We start from the raw sequence: 14,809 nt of genomic DNA on the forward strand, positions 1-14,809 counted from the left end.
TTGGTTTAACATCTGAAAATGAATGTAATTCACTATATTAAAAGGAAAAAAAGAAAAAATATGATCACTTCAAAAAATGCAAAAAGGCATCTAATAAAATTTCATGCTTATATACGTTAATGATGCAAACTAGGAAAAAATGTATTTCATCAGATAAAAACATCTACAAGAAATTTATAGAAAACATCACACACAATTGGGGAATTATAGAGATCTTTGTCCTGAAAGTGAGAAGCATGACAAGCATAGCTGTCATCACTACTTCTATTCAGCATTATACTAGATGTCCTAAGTAACGGAATATAGCAAGAAAAAATTTTAAAAGCATAGAATAATTGGAAAAAAGAAACAGAGTTCATTATTTGCAGGTGTCATAACTGTGTATGTACATAATCCAAGAGAATTCACAAACTTAGTATTAGCAAGTGAATATAGTGAGAATATAATGTCAATATACAAAAATCAATTAGATTTTCATACTCTAGCAGAAAACAAACAAAAAAATTTTAAAATATTTACAATAACATCAAAATAACAAACATTTGGGAATTAATTTAACAAAAGATATGCAAATCACATACATTGAAAATTATAAACATTATTGAGAAGAATTTAAAAAGAACTAAACAAAGGGATGAATATACCGTATTTATGGATTGGAAGACTTGATATTGGAAAGTCAATTTTCTCCAATTTGACCTACAAATTCAATGCAATTCCAATCAAAATCAGCCGAATTTTATAAAAATGTAGAAGCATATTTCTAAATTGATATGGAAATGGAAGGAGTCAAGAATATCAAAGAATATCTTCAAGAACAAAGCTGAAGTACTTACACTACCAGATATCAAGACTTATTTTAATGCTACAGTAATTAAGTTACAATGGTATTGGTGCAAATAGGTCAATGAAACAGAACAGAGTGCAGAAATAGACCCACACATATATAGTTTGCGATTTAAGAGAAATGGGGAAGGCATTGTCTTTTCACCTAATGGTTTTGGGTCAATTGCATAGCCATGGGAAAAAGATATCGATTCCACTTCACAACATATACAAGTATCAATTCTAGTTGGATTATAGCTCTTAGTATGAAAGGTAGAACAGTAAGATTTCCAGATGAAAACATACGAGAATATTTTTGATCCTAAATAAGGCAAAGATTTTTTAGCCAGGATACAAATAGCTTACACATAAAGTTTAAAATTAACAACCTACACCACAACAAAATTAAGAACTTCTGTATGGGGAAACTGATAGCCCTAAATACATTTAATGGAGAACAAAAATTGAAAATAAAATGAATTAAGAATTTAGCTCTAGAAGTTAAAAACACAATACCAAAATAAAACCATGTAAAGATAAAGGAAACAAAAATTAAAATTTACAAAATAGAATTTTTTTAATGAACTCTGAGAGTTACCAAGCCTCGAATCTAGCTCTTAAATGTCTCAGAGACAAATCTTTGGATGGTTTGAACAAAACAAAAATTAGACAAGGAGCCAATGAACAAGTTTAGGAATGAAAGAGACATAGGTACTGTTGAGTTTGTTGTTGTTGTTTTGTTTGTTTTTAGTGATAAAGGAATGCTATGATTACTTTTGAAAAGTTAAGTTTGAAAAATTAGATGAATTGGACACTTCTCGAGAAAATAATAAATTGCAATATTGACTCAGAAATAGAACCCTAAATATATCAATAAACCTAAGAGATAATGAAATGGTTTTCTAAGTCTTGTTCATTACCACCAAAAAGAAATAGAATGAAGGAAGGAATGAAGGACAGGAAGGAGGGAGGAAAGGAGGGAGAGAGGAAATGAGGGAGGGAGGGAGGGAGGGAGGGAAAGAAAAGGCATTAAGCCCCGATGTTTTACAGAAAGAAATAATCCTTATTGTTGCAGATGCATTTACTTGCTTACCAATATCCATTTCCCTTTCCCTTTCTGCCAGAGGCTTAATTTTGCTCCAAGGTTCCTTCCCCCCACAGGTGTCTCAGATAACTCTCTTTGCAACTTTCAAATATACAATAGAGTATTGTTAACTTTAGTCACTGTACTATACATTACATCCCCAGAACTTACTTATCTTGTAACTGTAAATCTGTACCTTTTGACTCCCTTCACCCATTTCACCTGCCCCACCCTCTTCCTGCCTCTGGCAACCACCAATCTGTTCTCTGTACCTGTGAGTTTCGATTATTTTTGGATTCCACATGTAAGTGAAATCATACAGTATTTGTCCTTCTCTGACTTATTTCACTTAGCATAATTCCCTCATCGGTCCATCAATGTTGCTGCAAATGGTAGAATTTCCTTCTTTTTATGGCTGAATGATATTCCTCTGTGTGTGTGTGTGTGTGTGTGTATATGTACATATAAGAAAATTGTGTGTGTATATATATATATATATATATATATATATATATATACACCACATCTTCTTTATCCATTCATCCATTGATGGACACTGAGGCTGTTTCCATGTTTTGGCTATTGTAAATAACGTTGCAATGAACATGGGGATGCAGATATCTTTTTGTCACAGTGATTTTGTTTCCTTCAGATATATTCCCAGAAGTAGAATTACTAGATCATATGGTAACTCTATTTTTAATTTTTTTAAGGAACTTCCATACTGTTCTTCATAGTGGCTGCACCAATCTACATTCCCACCAATAGTGCACAGGGTCCGTTTTTCCCATATTCTCACCAACACTTGTCTTCTCTTGTCTTTTTGATAATAGCCAAGCTAACAGGTGTGAGGTGATAGCTCATTGTGGTTTTGATTTGCATTTCCCTAATGATTAGTGATGCTTGGCACATTTTCATGTACTTGTTAGCCATTTGTATGTCTTCTTTGGAAAACTGTCTATTCAGGTCCTCTGTCCTTCTTTTTTTTTTTGGTAATAACACAATTCCGAAAAAAAAAAATCAATCAATCCATATATTTTCCTCAAGCTACACCCTACTCGTCGCTTAAACTTATAATACTGATGAAACTTCTTTCAATTCTAGTTCTCCACATTGTCATTTTAAAAGGCAATGCAATTGTTTAGAGGTCTATTAATATTATAATATCTTTAAATGTCATTAAAACATGATGCAGTATTATCATTCTTCCTTGAAAAAAGTCCATGTTACCACCACTGAGAATTTCTGACTATTGTAAGAGAATTTTAATCCAAACTCCAGGAAGGAGTCATACTTGGGTATTTGTTCTTCAATTCCAAGAATGCTGGCATTATATCGTATTATTTTAGAGAGCAAAATAGGCAAAAAGGAAGATAAAGGATTCTTTCTTCAAAGTAAATAAAAACTACAAATTAAATAATAATGCCCCTTCCTCCAATCCTAAAAACTTTAGAAAAATGAAGTTATTAAATCTGCAGGGAACTTCTTCTTCCCCAAGATTTTGGTTTTGCTTTTGTGTTTTGTGACCAGGCAGTAGAGTCACAACAAGTGCTCATCCTCTATGAAGACGATCGCAGAGATGCAGCTTCTTTCCTTATAACTGCTCTGATCTTCTCCACAAGCCCCCTCCTGACTAGGGAGGGAGGGGAAAACAGCTTAAATGGAGTTCAATCCTAGGAGGTCCTTCTGGTTCACTCATTTAAAGAGTTCTCTTTAGGTACCGCTGTTTCCGGTGGGGAAGCATCCAGGCTTTCTGCTGTGCCCTCATCCAGACCAATCTCCTCTATGGTGGTCTTTGATGTAGGATCTCACAGAGGTGGGAAAGGAAAGAGGCCTTGGATCCATGCCTGGAGGTCCTCATCCTGTCCTTGGGCCCACAGCTGTGTCCCTTGTCCCTCTGGCCACTGGGAGGCCCACAGGGAGCCTCAGTGCCTGTGAACTCAGCAGGGTGGGTGGGCTCCTCTGTTGCCCTGCCCAGTCCACATTACTCTTGTGCTCAGTTTCTTGGTGGTGTGGCTGGGACTCCTCCCCAGTCTCTGGCCTGGCTCACAGCCCCTTACCAAGGAGACCAGATGCTTTATCGTCCAAGCCAGGACGTTTCTAGGATGAAAGGAGGAGCTTCTAAGAATTAAGTCAGGGCTGCAGGTGGAAACTGGGTCTTTTCTGACCAAACTAGGATGTCTGGTCACTCTACATTTACCCCTCCGCTGCAGGATCATTTTGCCCCCACCATGTCAAGGCTGGCCAGCCAAGAGTACATGGAATTTTCTAGATACCTTCCATGCCACACAGGAGCTGAGGGAGACTCCGGGGAGCTGAACTTAGACGCAACCTGTGGCTAAAAATTTCACGGCACTCATGCCAATTCCATTCCAAGGTAGCTTCCCCCCATGGTGGATGGAGATGGCCACCCTAGGAGGCGTTTTCCTCTTGGGTTCTAAATGAAAAGTGAAGCAAATCTCCTCCTCTGTCTTTAGCTTTGAAACCTACTTAATATGCTTCCCTGCTCTGCAGAGTGACTGCTGTCATGATCCACGTCTCATTGCCTTGCTTTCTCCACCCTGTCCCCAGTTTTCTTCTTTTACCCACAATGACCTGAGGCAGAGGAAGCCGACTCTCCACATCCCGGCTGGGGTCTCCCTACAACAGATGCTCCTCCTGAGTGTGGGGCGCTGAGGACACTAAGCCCACAGCTCAGCCCTACTGAGGGGAGAGGCATTCTCTATATTGCAGAAGAAACACTTTGATTTAGTCCCCCAAACTTGGTCCTTGAAATGTTATGGGAACTAAATCAATTTACAGAAGGCTTATCTCCTTCCATAAGCCTGATGTTCAAGACAAAAGTCTAAACTTAAAAAAAAAGAAGAAAATCCTACCTGAATAATCAAAAGTTGAACATGAATGCTTTTTGCAGTCCTGCTAACAACAGCCCAATCATTAACCACTACTTTCAAACCCCCAGGGTGAATAGGTCCACTGACAAGGGAGATGGTCAAGTACAGAATGGCAGAAAAGGGAAATTAACAAATGTAAATTACATTAACATTTACAAGCTATACTACTCCTGTTTGGTTAGGAAAATGATTTTATAACAATGGTAAGAAAATGAATTCAAACTCACCTGCCTTACTTGGCCACTTCTAAATAATTTCCAAAATTTATGGAATAGATTTTTCTGTAAAACTCTTTTTTTTCATATTTGTGTATATATTACACCAATAATTTAGCTGTGAATTATGGTTACTACTAGAACAGTATCTGAACTGCTTTAACCAAGAAATTTCCCTCAACAGACCACATTACAGTAACTATCACGTAATATTTCAACAGTTTCTACCTTTGTGATTCATGGCAAATGCTTAAAATGAGGTGAAATTCTGATTGGGAGGCATGATGAAACAGGTAAATTTTCTTTTCTGTTAGACACTGTTATGGGCTGAATTGGATCCATCCCCAAAAACATATGTTTAAGTCCTAACTCACAGAACCTCAGAATATGATCTTATCTGGAAATAGGGTCTTTGCAGATCTAGTCAAGTTAAGATGAGGTCATTAAAGTGGGTCCAACCCAGTATGACTGGCATGCTTATGTAAAGGGGAAATTTGGGCTCAGAGGTGGACATGCACAGAGGGAAGGTGGTGTGAAGACAAAGGGAGAAAACCTGAGGATCCAAGAGGCTAGGAAACAAATTGTCCCTCACAGCCCTTACAAGGAACCAGACCTGCCCTCACCTTGATTTTAGAGTTCTAGCCTCTAACACTGTGAGACATAAACATCTGTTGTTTAAGCCAACCAGTTTACGGTGCTTTGTTACAATAGCCTCAGGAAACTAACACATGTACAGACTCTAAAAAGTAGCTTGCTGTGTTTTGAAGCACCTGTGAACATATGAATTTAGCCAGCGTCTGCATCACATTGCAAGGCTGAAATCTTGTCTTTGAGAGAGAGGAAAACAGGCAGTTTCAAATCCTCTCAGCCCTGGATAAGTTAGACATGCTATCATAACTCCCCAGAAAGAAAAGAAAGACTTTGTAGGTAGAAAATATACAAAATATCTGGAGCTGTGTTTGGAGGAAACCAGAGACAGAGGCCTGCCTAGCTGAAAACTAATGGGAAAAGAAATCAGAAAACATTTTCCTACAGAAACACAAAGTATCCAAATGGGAGAAAGAAGAAGATTTCAGACCACAAGGAAGAGAAACTTTTTTTTTTTCCTTGAAGATGGACATGTTTTTTAAAGAGGGGAAAAGCCACCAGCAATAATTAAAATACTTAACCACAGAAACAGATGTCTTTCTCAAAGCCATTTAAGTTTATTTTACTAGATTATTCTCATAAGCATATACTTAAAATTGATATGCACAAGTATCTACTCACAGATATTCAGTAGATTCTCACTGAATGGATAGCGCCTCTTACAGTCCAATCAACAAAGCATACAGCATCAACCACTGGCTCAAGACTCTCTACTGCTCCCTGGTGGCAACATGCACATATTGCAGAAGCAAAATAATACCTCAGGGGCTCTCATGAAAAATACCAGTGACTCAGTAACAAGAGTCATCCATGAGAAACAGATCATTCAGGAAAATAAGAACGTACAGTGAGAAACCCATTGGGAAGAAGAAAAAGTGCACTTTTCAAGAATGGTCCAATCGTGAAAATATAGCTTCTGAAAAAGTAGAAAAAAGAAGTTTTGTCTCATTGGTGCAGTGAGTTGCCAGATTTCAGAATCCGCACAATAACCACAAAAGACTCTAACATCCCACGGAAGACTTCATATTTCACTCTCTACGTCAGAATATAGTCGTTTTCAACAGTCCATTTATTACAAGTCCATGAAATGAGGTCTAATCTAGGAACGGTATAAAAGAGGGTGCCTTTATATCTCAGCGCACCCATGGCTGAGCGAAATTAGCACTCAGGGCCAGAGCTGGTTTTCACATTCTCTCTCAGGCTGAAGCCAGGTCTTCCTTTTTTTTAATTCAGCTGCTCTTGGTGGATTGGAATGGAAAGAGATACAGTGAAATACATGGCTGACCATCATCACGGACCTAACACACACTTTTAACCTCCCACTCAAAGGACAGCAATCCCTTGACTGCATCCTGGGCCAAGCAGAGATGAATGGAAGCAGAGTTCCTTATCTTAGTAATAACACAGGCTGGGTAATACTACAGTGCTCTGAGGGAAAAAAAAAAAGTAACTAATGGAAAAGGATATTTCCTAGAAACCCACAATATTTGGACAAGCTTATAAGGCAGGGAAAACCATCAGAGTCATTCTTGTTTCATCAGAGTGTCTCTGATTTTGCCAATTTCTCTTCTACCGCGCACATCACGTTCATGAGAGAAAATGGCTGTAGGCACAAAAATGAGTTCCTATTTATGCATGAGTCCGACAGCTGTGTGTAACACCCTCTTTGATAAATAAGTAAATATATATATATATATATATATATATATATATATACACATATATATATATATTCTTTAAAAGAAAACCTTTCCAGTCAAGGGAGATCAAAACCTTTCCGAAATTGAAGTTAAAGCCTGGAATTCTTTATTAAATCTGAGGAAACTAGAACTCCGAGACAGGAAAATAGAAGGCTGAGTACAAATTCAGACAGTGGCAACATGCTGCTAAAATGCATTCTATTAAGAGGTGAATATATAATTGGGGCAAGAAGGTGTAAAGTAATTTTTAATTACACAGGTGATATATGACTGTATTTTTTTAAGAACTATTTTAAGTATTAAAATATTATAAGTAAAACTAAGATCACTCCCCCAAAGCACCAATTCCCTCTAAAATAGCCATTGTTTCCTCAGTGTTTTCAGTTAGGAATGTATCCTCTCAAATTTTAAAAAAATGTATACACACACATATTCATATACAGACACATGTGTGTGTACACATACACTTGTAGAAGTAAACAGTTTATGTGTATATGTGTTTTTATGCATGGGATCAATAAACAGTACATTTTCCATGCTAATACTTTCACCAAACAATATCTTAGAATTTTAACCTTTGTGGCTATTTCTCCCATCCCATCACTGTACTAATGTCTCCTACTTGGTCAGATATCCCCAAATTGACTTGAGAAGAATACAGATCTTCTGAGTAGGAATGAGAAGAGAATTTTTAAAAAGGTTGTGTGTGTGTGTGTGTGTGTGTGTGTGTGTGTTTTATCACTTGAGCATCAAATGGGAAAACCCTAAGAGAAGCAAACCAAGCCCAGAATTTATGTATAACAATGGATGAGAGAGAACAGAAGGAAAGAGAGGTGACTGTTGGCTTCCCCAAAAGCCTTTCACAAAGCTACTGTCAAAGAATTACATTGGGTTGACACTTCAAGGGTCTGACACAGAAGTCATTTCAATGTCTAGGAATGGCAAGTCATGTCCAGGAATGGCAACTTAAATGTCTATGAACGGCAACTGACACTTACACCTTCAATGTCAGGAGCACATCAGGGCCTGGTGTGGACCCTGGCAAATGAGGACATGTGCCCTAATGAAAAGGCTGCTGTTACCCAGCGGCAGCCAATTATCGCTATGGCAACATGCAAGCTAGTTGTCAGATCTTCCCATTTTTAAAAAGACGCAGGTAAAAATACTGGTATTTTAATATTATAATCTCTTGATTTTTTTCAAGGTTGACTATTTAAAACCCAAAGATTCAAAACAACAACTCCACCCAGGCCGACCCTTGGCTGGTCACACCGTAGGCAAACAGGACGTCAGTTTGCAACTCTCATCTAATTCCAAAGGTATTTCTCTGCTGGCACAACCGATGTCTCAATGAAACACTCTTTGACAAATTAATGTGGAACACAGACAGTTCTTTTGAAGGCACTGGGTCTTTTCACAGGTAAAGAAATCCCTGGCAATTAGAGCTCTTTTCTTTCTTCCCTTTCCATCCTGAAGTTTCCAGAAAGGGATAGGACAAAACCATCCACTGAAATGCCCTTTTTTGCACGTCTTAGGTATTTATAGTTTTATCAGAAGAATTTCAGATTGTGTCACCTTGGAAATATATTGGCCACTACATTTCATATCCTCTGAGTGAAGGAAGATGCCCCCGATGTACCCAAGAGAGGAAACACAGAGTCGTGGTTACAAGGGAAGAATAATTCTTGTGAGGGGACCTCGTGACAGGTGTCCGGACAAGGGCTCATTATGAGACATTGCTGAAGAAACAGGAAAGGGGGTCAAGGAAGGGGGCCTCTGTCTTCTCTGCTCCCCTTTGCAAGGACAGCAATAGCACAGTCGTGGTTTAAGACACGGAGCATTTAACCACTGACCATTTTCACTGAAATCCATCTGGAGGTTTAAAACTGAACACAGCAACTAGAGGTTATATACATGCAAAAACAATCATTCCCCTATAAAAGTGAAGCTTGTTTTTTAACTATTGGGGTTGGGGAACAGAAACTACTTTAGAGAGATGAACAGTTTTTAAGAACTGACTGTCAAGGTAAAAATATTAATGACACATGCCCTGTATAAAAACAGTCACTGGCTGCCTACTAAACAAACGTGTTCTTTTTAAAATTCAAGAAGTGCGGGGCCCCAGATGCATGACATTTATGAAGAGGCTCATCCTACCTTGAAGATGAAATCAGCCATCAGAGGTCCTGGAATCTTAAAGGCTTGCCTCTCGGAGCCCCTCTGAAATTCAACTGTTGTGTTTTCTACAACAAAGGCTCCAGGGCTGTTAAAGCTGTGCTCTCCTTTGCTTCCTTGAAGTGTTTTTGATTCAATGACTAAAATTTAAAAATAAAGTTTCAATGAGAGAATATCTTAAAAGCATTTTATTCCAAAAGATATTTTACTACAAGTAATAGCATCTGATATCAACACAATATCAATACATCCACTCAGTTTACAAACATTGATCCAAATTGGTAGAATAAATATATAAGCTTCTTAGTTATCTATAAAAAGAAGCAAACAGGAGTGCTAGGTCCAGTGAGGTCTACCCAACTCTTTGGAGTCATTTCTATAATAAGGGGAAGAAGAAAACATCTCTTTCTTTGTATTTTTTCATGATGTAGCTATTACTTAAAATAAAGCGATGTTACTCATTTTCTCACCCATTCAGATAGTAAGCCTAGACTTTTATTTAGACAAAACCACAATAAATTCTAAATTTGCTTAAAAATTTTTTTTTTTATTTTGAAGTAATTGTAGATTCACAGGAAGTTGCAAGAACAGTAAAGAGGTCGTGTGTACCTTTCATCCAGTTTTACCCAATGGAATGGTTACATCTTACCCAACTATAATACAATATCAAAACCAAGAAATGGACATTGGTACAATGTGTGCATAGAGTCCTATGCCATTTTGTCACACGTGACCACAACCAAAATACAGAACTATTCCATCACCACAAAGATCTCTCTCATGTGTCACCTCTTTATTCACATTAGCTTTTAAAGGAACAGTAGTGCTTTTAGATCTCTTACAGAACAATGCCGACGGTTTAACCAAAATAACACTTCTACCTTATTTCAGTGATTTCTTTCTTTCCCTTCTCTTTTTTTTTTCTTTCATTTTGTAAATGTCACCATTCTTAGTGGACCTGGTCCACCTGCATTTCTGGCTCCAGATCTATTCCTAACTCACTGCCTTGGGTTTTCATTGCCTCATTTCTAAAACGAGGAGTCAGAGCAGGCAATCTCCCAGGTCCTCTGCTCCTCAGACACCTACACTTGACTCACTGGTACTCAATGGTTCTTTAACCATCTCAAACAAAGGACACAACAGAACCAGAACTCCATTCCATCTCAAGCTTAAAAAGCTGATAAAAACACAACAAAATGATCTGGATTTTATGAGGCTGCGATCCACACGTGCTGTGCTTCGGTGGTGTTCCTTTGCCGATTTCCCTCTGCCACCGGAGCAGCTGCAGGAATTCAAGCGCCCTGGTCAGATTGCATAACAGGCATTAGGAGACATCCCTGATTATCCCTGACAGGCAGGCTGGGAACTTTTCTGGGAAAATTCAAAGGCTGGACATGAGCTCCTTGATCTGCAGGAGTCATTAGCAGTCAAAGAATCATGCTGGGTCCTCTCAGGCACACAAAACCCCTACCACTTTGGCCCTGATCTCCATGACCGCAGTAGATTTTTGGAAAGTGTGAGATTAAATTCACTTCCTAGTTCCAATAAAGATATAAAACAGAGGGTTAGAAAGTGAACTGTCAGTAAAAATGAGACGGAAAACTGGAGATGGTAGGAGATGGTAGGAGGGATGAATTAGCCCTCTAAAAGTAAAGGAGGGAAAATCATGAGCATTTGGGTAATATCAAAACACAACATGAAGCTGGACAAAATCCATCCACGCAAAGAAGAAGGCATGCAAAACACTGCTTCTAGACCGAGACTTAGCCTGCAGTGACTTGATTCAATTCAAATAGAGCGCAATGGATTCGATGGCTGTGACTGTTCTACCACTGCGCTAACGTTCTGGATCAAAGCTCTCCAAGTTTCATCCGGCTGCAGAGCTACGGCAGCGGCTGTCAGAATCTGGAAGTGCCATCTGGGGGGAAGGGAAGACCAGGGTGACATCCATCTTTTAAACCTGTTAGTTTGGTTTTGATGTTTTGTTTTCTGACGTTGAGTCTATTCTATTACGTCAAAGGTGTCCAAGATCTTTCGTGGCAAGGATGTGAGGACACAGGAGCAAAACCAGTTTTCAAGTGCATGTGAAGTACCCAAACCGCTCTTCTCCGATTCTCATAAAATATCTTTATATCAATTATTTCAAAAGGCTTCCCACTCTCTGGGTCCCAGACCCTGGCTGCCTACATAGGAGGTCAAAAGCAGGTGCTCTGACCTCAACTGTGTAACTTGAGTCAGAAGTGGGTGGTCAATAAAGACAAGGGAAGTGATTTGATGAAGCCAACTTTTTATAGTTTATGGATGCAAACGATTCTGATAGTTTGGATTAACAAAGCCCCTGTGATGAATTCACAGTGAAGTGGAGGTCAGTGTTGCTCTTCAAGAGCTGTCATTTTTATCGGTGGTAAACTTGCTTCTCCTCAGTGCCTGTGCCTCTTAAATTGGCAGAAAAGGAGTTTTTGAAAATCAACAATTCAGATGATGTGTTGACTTGTGGATACGTTTTTTAAGTTTTTATTAGTGTCTAGCACCCCATGTCTGTACTGCAGCCCTGTGTCGTGATGTGCAATTCACAGCTCATGAGAGCCGCACACACAGCCCTTCAATTCTCAGAGCTTCCACAGACCCTCTGCGGTTTCTACAGCAAGACAGACAGTGCTGAGTGGAGACCCCAGGAAATCTATAAACAGCCCCACCACTGTGAAAGGCAGAGGGTAAGAGCCTCCTTTCCTGCTACCCATTGCTGCCTTTTTTCTCCTCTTCAGGCTTAAAATGATGGAGGTGGCAAGGAGCCAAGAAAGAGATGATCTGTATCCTCAAATAGATAAAAGAGAAACATCGTATGATTTCGCTTATATGCGGAATATAAAAAAGAAATGATACAAACAAGCTTTGGCATTTATTAGCTGACTCAACAAAGAAACATACTGGAAATCCCCTCATCTTTGTTGCTTAATCTGAAAAATGAAGTTAGTGTTGTTGTGAGAATAAATAAAATCACATACAAAAAAAAAACAGGATCAGAAATGAAGACCCTCTTAAATCCCCAAACCTTTACAACTCAAGTCTACCATGGTACCTTTAAATATTTTGACCCACACTTGTTATTTTTAAAAGAAATGACTAGAAAAATGATGAACGCTGCTAACTGCTTCTAGCTGAAGGGCTTGCCCTGACAAGTATCCGTCCAGGCTTCTTTCGAAAGAGACAGGGTCATGCTAATCATCCCAAGAGGTCTCCTTAAATTCTAAGAAGGCCACAAAAGTATTGTAGGTAAACATGTAATGAGCATTTAGCATAGCTGACTTGGTTATAAATACATCAAACTTATGCTTCGAGCTGTATATTACAGTGTATGCATACTTTATTCAGTATTCATTTCCTCTGATTAGTCATTATGTTCAGGGTTCATGTTTATATTAATACATCTCTACATATGGTCGTCAGACTGCACTTAGGGGACCAAAAAAATCCCAATTCTTACCATTGATAATGGAGGTTTTCAGTTTATGGCATCTTGGCTTCTTGAGTTTAGTGCTAGTCAAAACACATTTAATGCTGAAGTTTTGCTACAATAAAATCTCTTTTGCAGGAACCCTCTTATTGTTTCCATTTTTGAAATTTTAGGGAAATCTGGAGCTGTGTGCTTGATATAATGCTGAAGCCAAGCTTGCGAAAGGACTAGAAATTCCGTATTTAAACACCTCTAGGCGATATGCAAGATGGACATTCTGTAATTTAATTCCATTCCACAGCAAAGAGACTAACAGTACGCTGCTGGGTGTTCTCCGTTCTTAACGATGCAGCCTTTTGGAGGGTGCATATACGGATCTTATAAAGAACGATTTATTACTGCAAAGTGAGCTTAATTTGAGGAATATTATCTTTGAATAAAAAATTAAGAAAACACTTGTATACATCAAGAAAATAAAGCCGCTTCTATATTTAGGTGTTCAGAAATGGTAACTAAATCCTTTGTAAATGAAGCCAGTTCATTCTATTCACTGGCAGAGAAGGGTAACTTTCAGAAACACTTCTAGAGCCACTTTTGAGATTGTTCAGAAGGAGATATAATCCAAGCAACAGATCTGTCACCTTTGGAGAAATGGGAATATATTTGAGCTCTGTTCATGGAACCATGCCAGTCTTGAGTATAAAGTTATGTTTAATACGTCAGAACACATTTGTATGTAAATGAATATTCTACCTCAAAGTATTCATCTTTACCTAACCTGTTTACTGTGTACTTATTCTGTTTTTAGAGCTTATAAAACTCTTTTTAGAGCTGAATGTGAAAGAACTGTCTGTAGTATCACGAGAAAATCAGGCCCAGTCACTGCAATTTTTAAAATTTTTTTAAAACATCTTTTCGATATGCCATAAAATGCACCCATTTAAAATGTAGTTTCATGGCTTCAGCATATTCACAGAATTGGGAAACCATCATCACAATCTAAGTTTAGAACATTTCTGCCACCCCCCCAAAGAAACCCCATATCCGTTAACAACCCCAGACCTGCCACCAACCCAACTCACCCCAGCCCCAGGCAACCACCAATCTACTTTCTGTCTCCTTAGATCTGCTTTACTCTGGACACTTTATATAAAGACAATCATAAAATATGTGGCCTTTTGTGACTGGCTTCTTTCGCTTAGCATAATGTTTTCAAGGATCATGTCTATTGTAGCATGTGTCAGTACTTCATTATTTGTTAGAGCCAAATACTATTCCACACGTGCCCATTTTATTTATTCATCAGTCAATGGACATCTGGGCTGTTTTTACATTACAGCTATTATGAACTATGCTGCTATGAACGTTCAGCACTTCACAGTTTTGAATCCAGGATGCTATTTTACAATGTGATCACTCACAATGATTCACAGAATTGGGATCTACATGATTTTCACCTGTTCTCAAACATCAAGTCTGCATTTACGAGGATGAAGATCTACTCTCATCAAGAGCTGTGGGCCTTAAGCCATTTTAAAAAGAAGTCTAAGAAATGTTTCGGTGCTTCATTGTAGAGAAAGCCTTGAGTGAACTGACCATTATGTGGCTATCAACACTTCAATATTTTAGTTAAATACATCAGTCACATTCTTTTAGTCATAATTCATAAAATAAAGTAAGGGTTGAAAAAGACTTTCCAATAATTGTTCACCTCATTGTCCTAAAGATATTCTCTTGCTTCCCTAATTTAGGTCATAATTTACTAAAGAATTTCTTTCTTTTTCCAAGATGTTAATCTATACCCTTGGTGACCT

The 14,809-nt window shown here is 38.3% G+C and overlaps 1 protein-coding gene across 1 annotated transcript in view; it reads right to left on the minus strand.

Annotated features, from left to right (window-relative positions):
* Window positions 1–14,809, minus strand: part of ADAMTSL3 (ADAMTS like 3) — a 526,198-nt gene that overhangs the window by 167,018 nt on the left and 344,371 nt on the right. Inside the window, 1 exon segment of the mRNA XM_079912635.1 lies at window positions 9,524–9,681. Within this exon segment, the coding sequence (XP_079768761.1) occupies window positions 9,524–9,681 (158 nt within the window).

The sequence above is a fragment of the Stenella coeruleoalba genome (genome assembly GCF_951394435.1).
Source record: "Stenella coeruleoalba genome assembly, chromosome: 2".
Taxonomy (NCBI): Eukaryota; Metazoa; Chordata; class Mammalia; order Artiodactyla; family Delphinidae; genus Stenella; species Stenella coeruleoalba.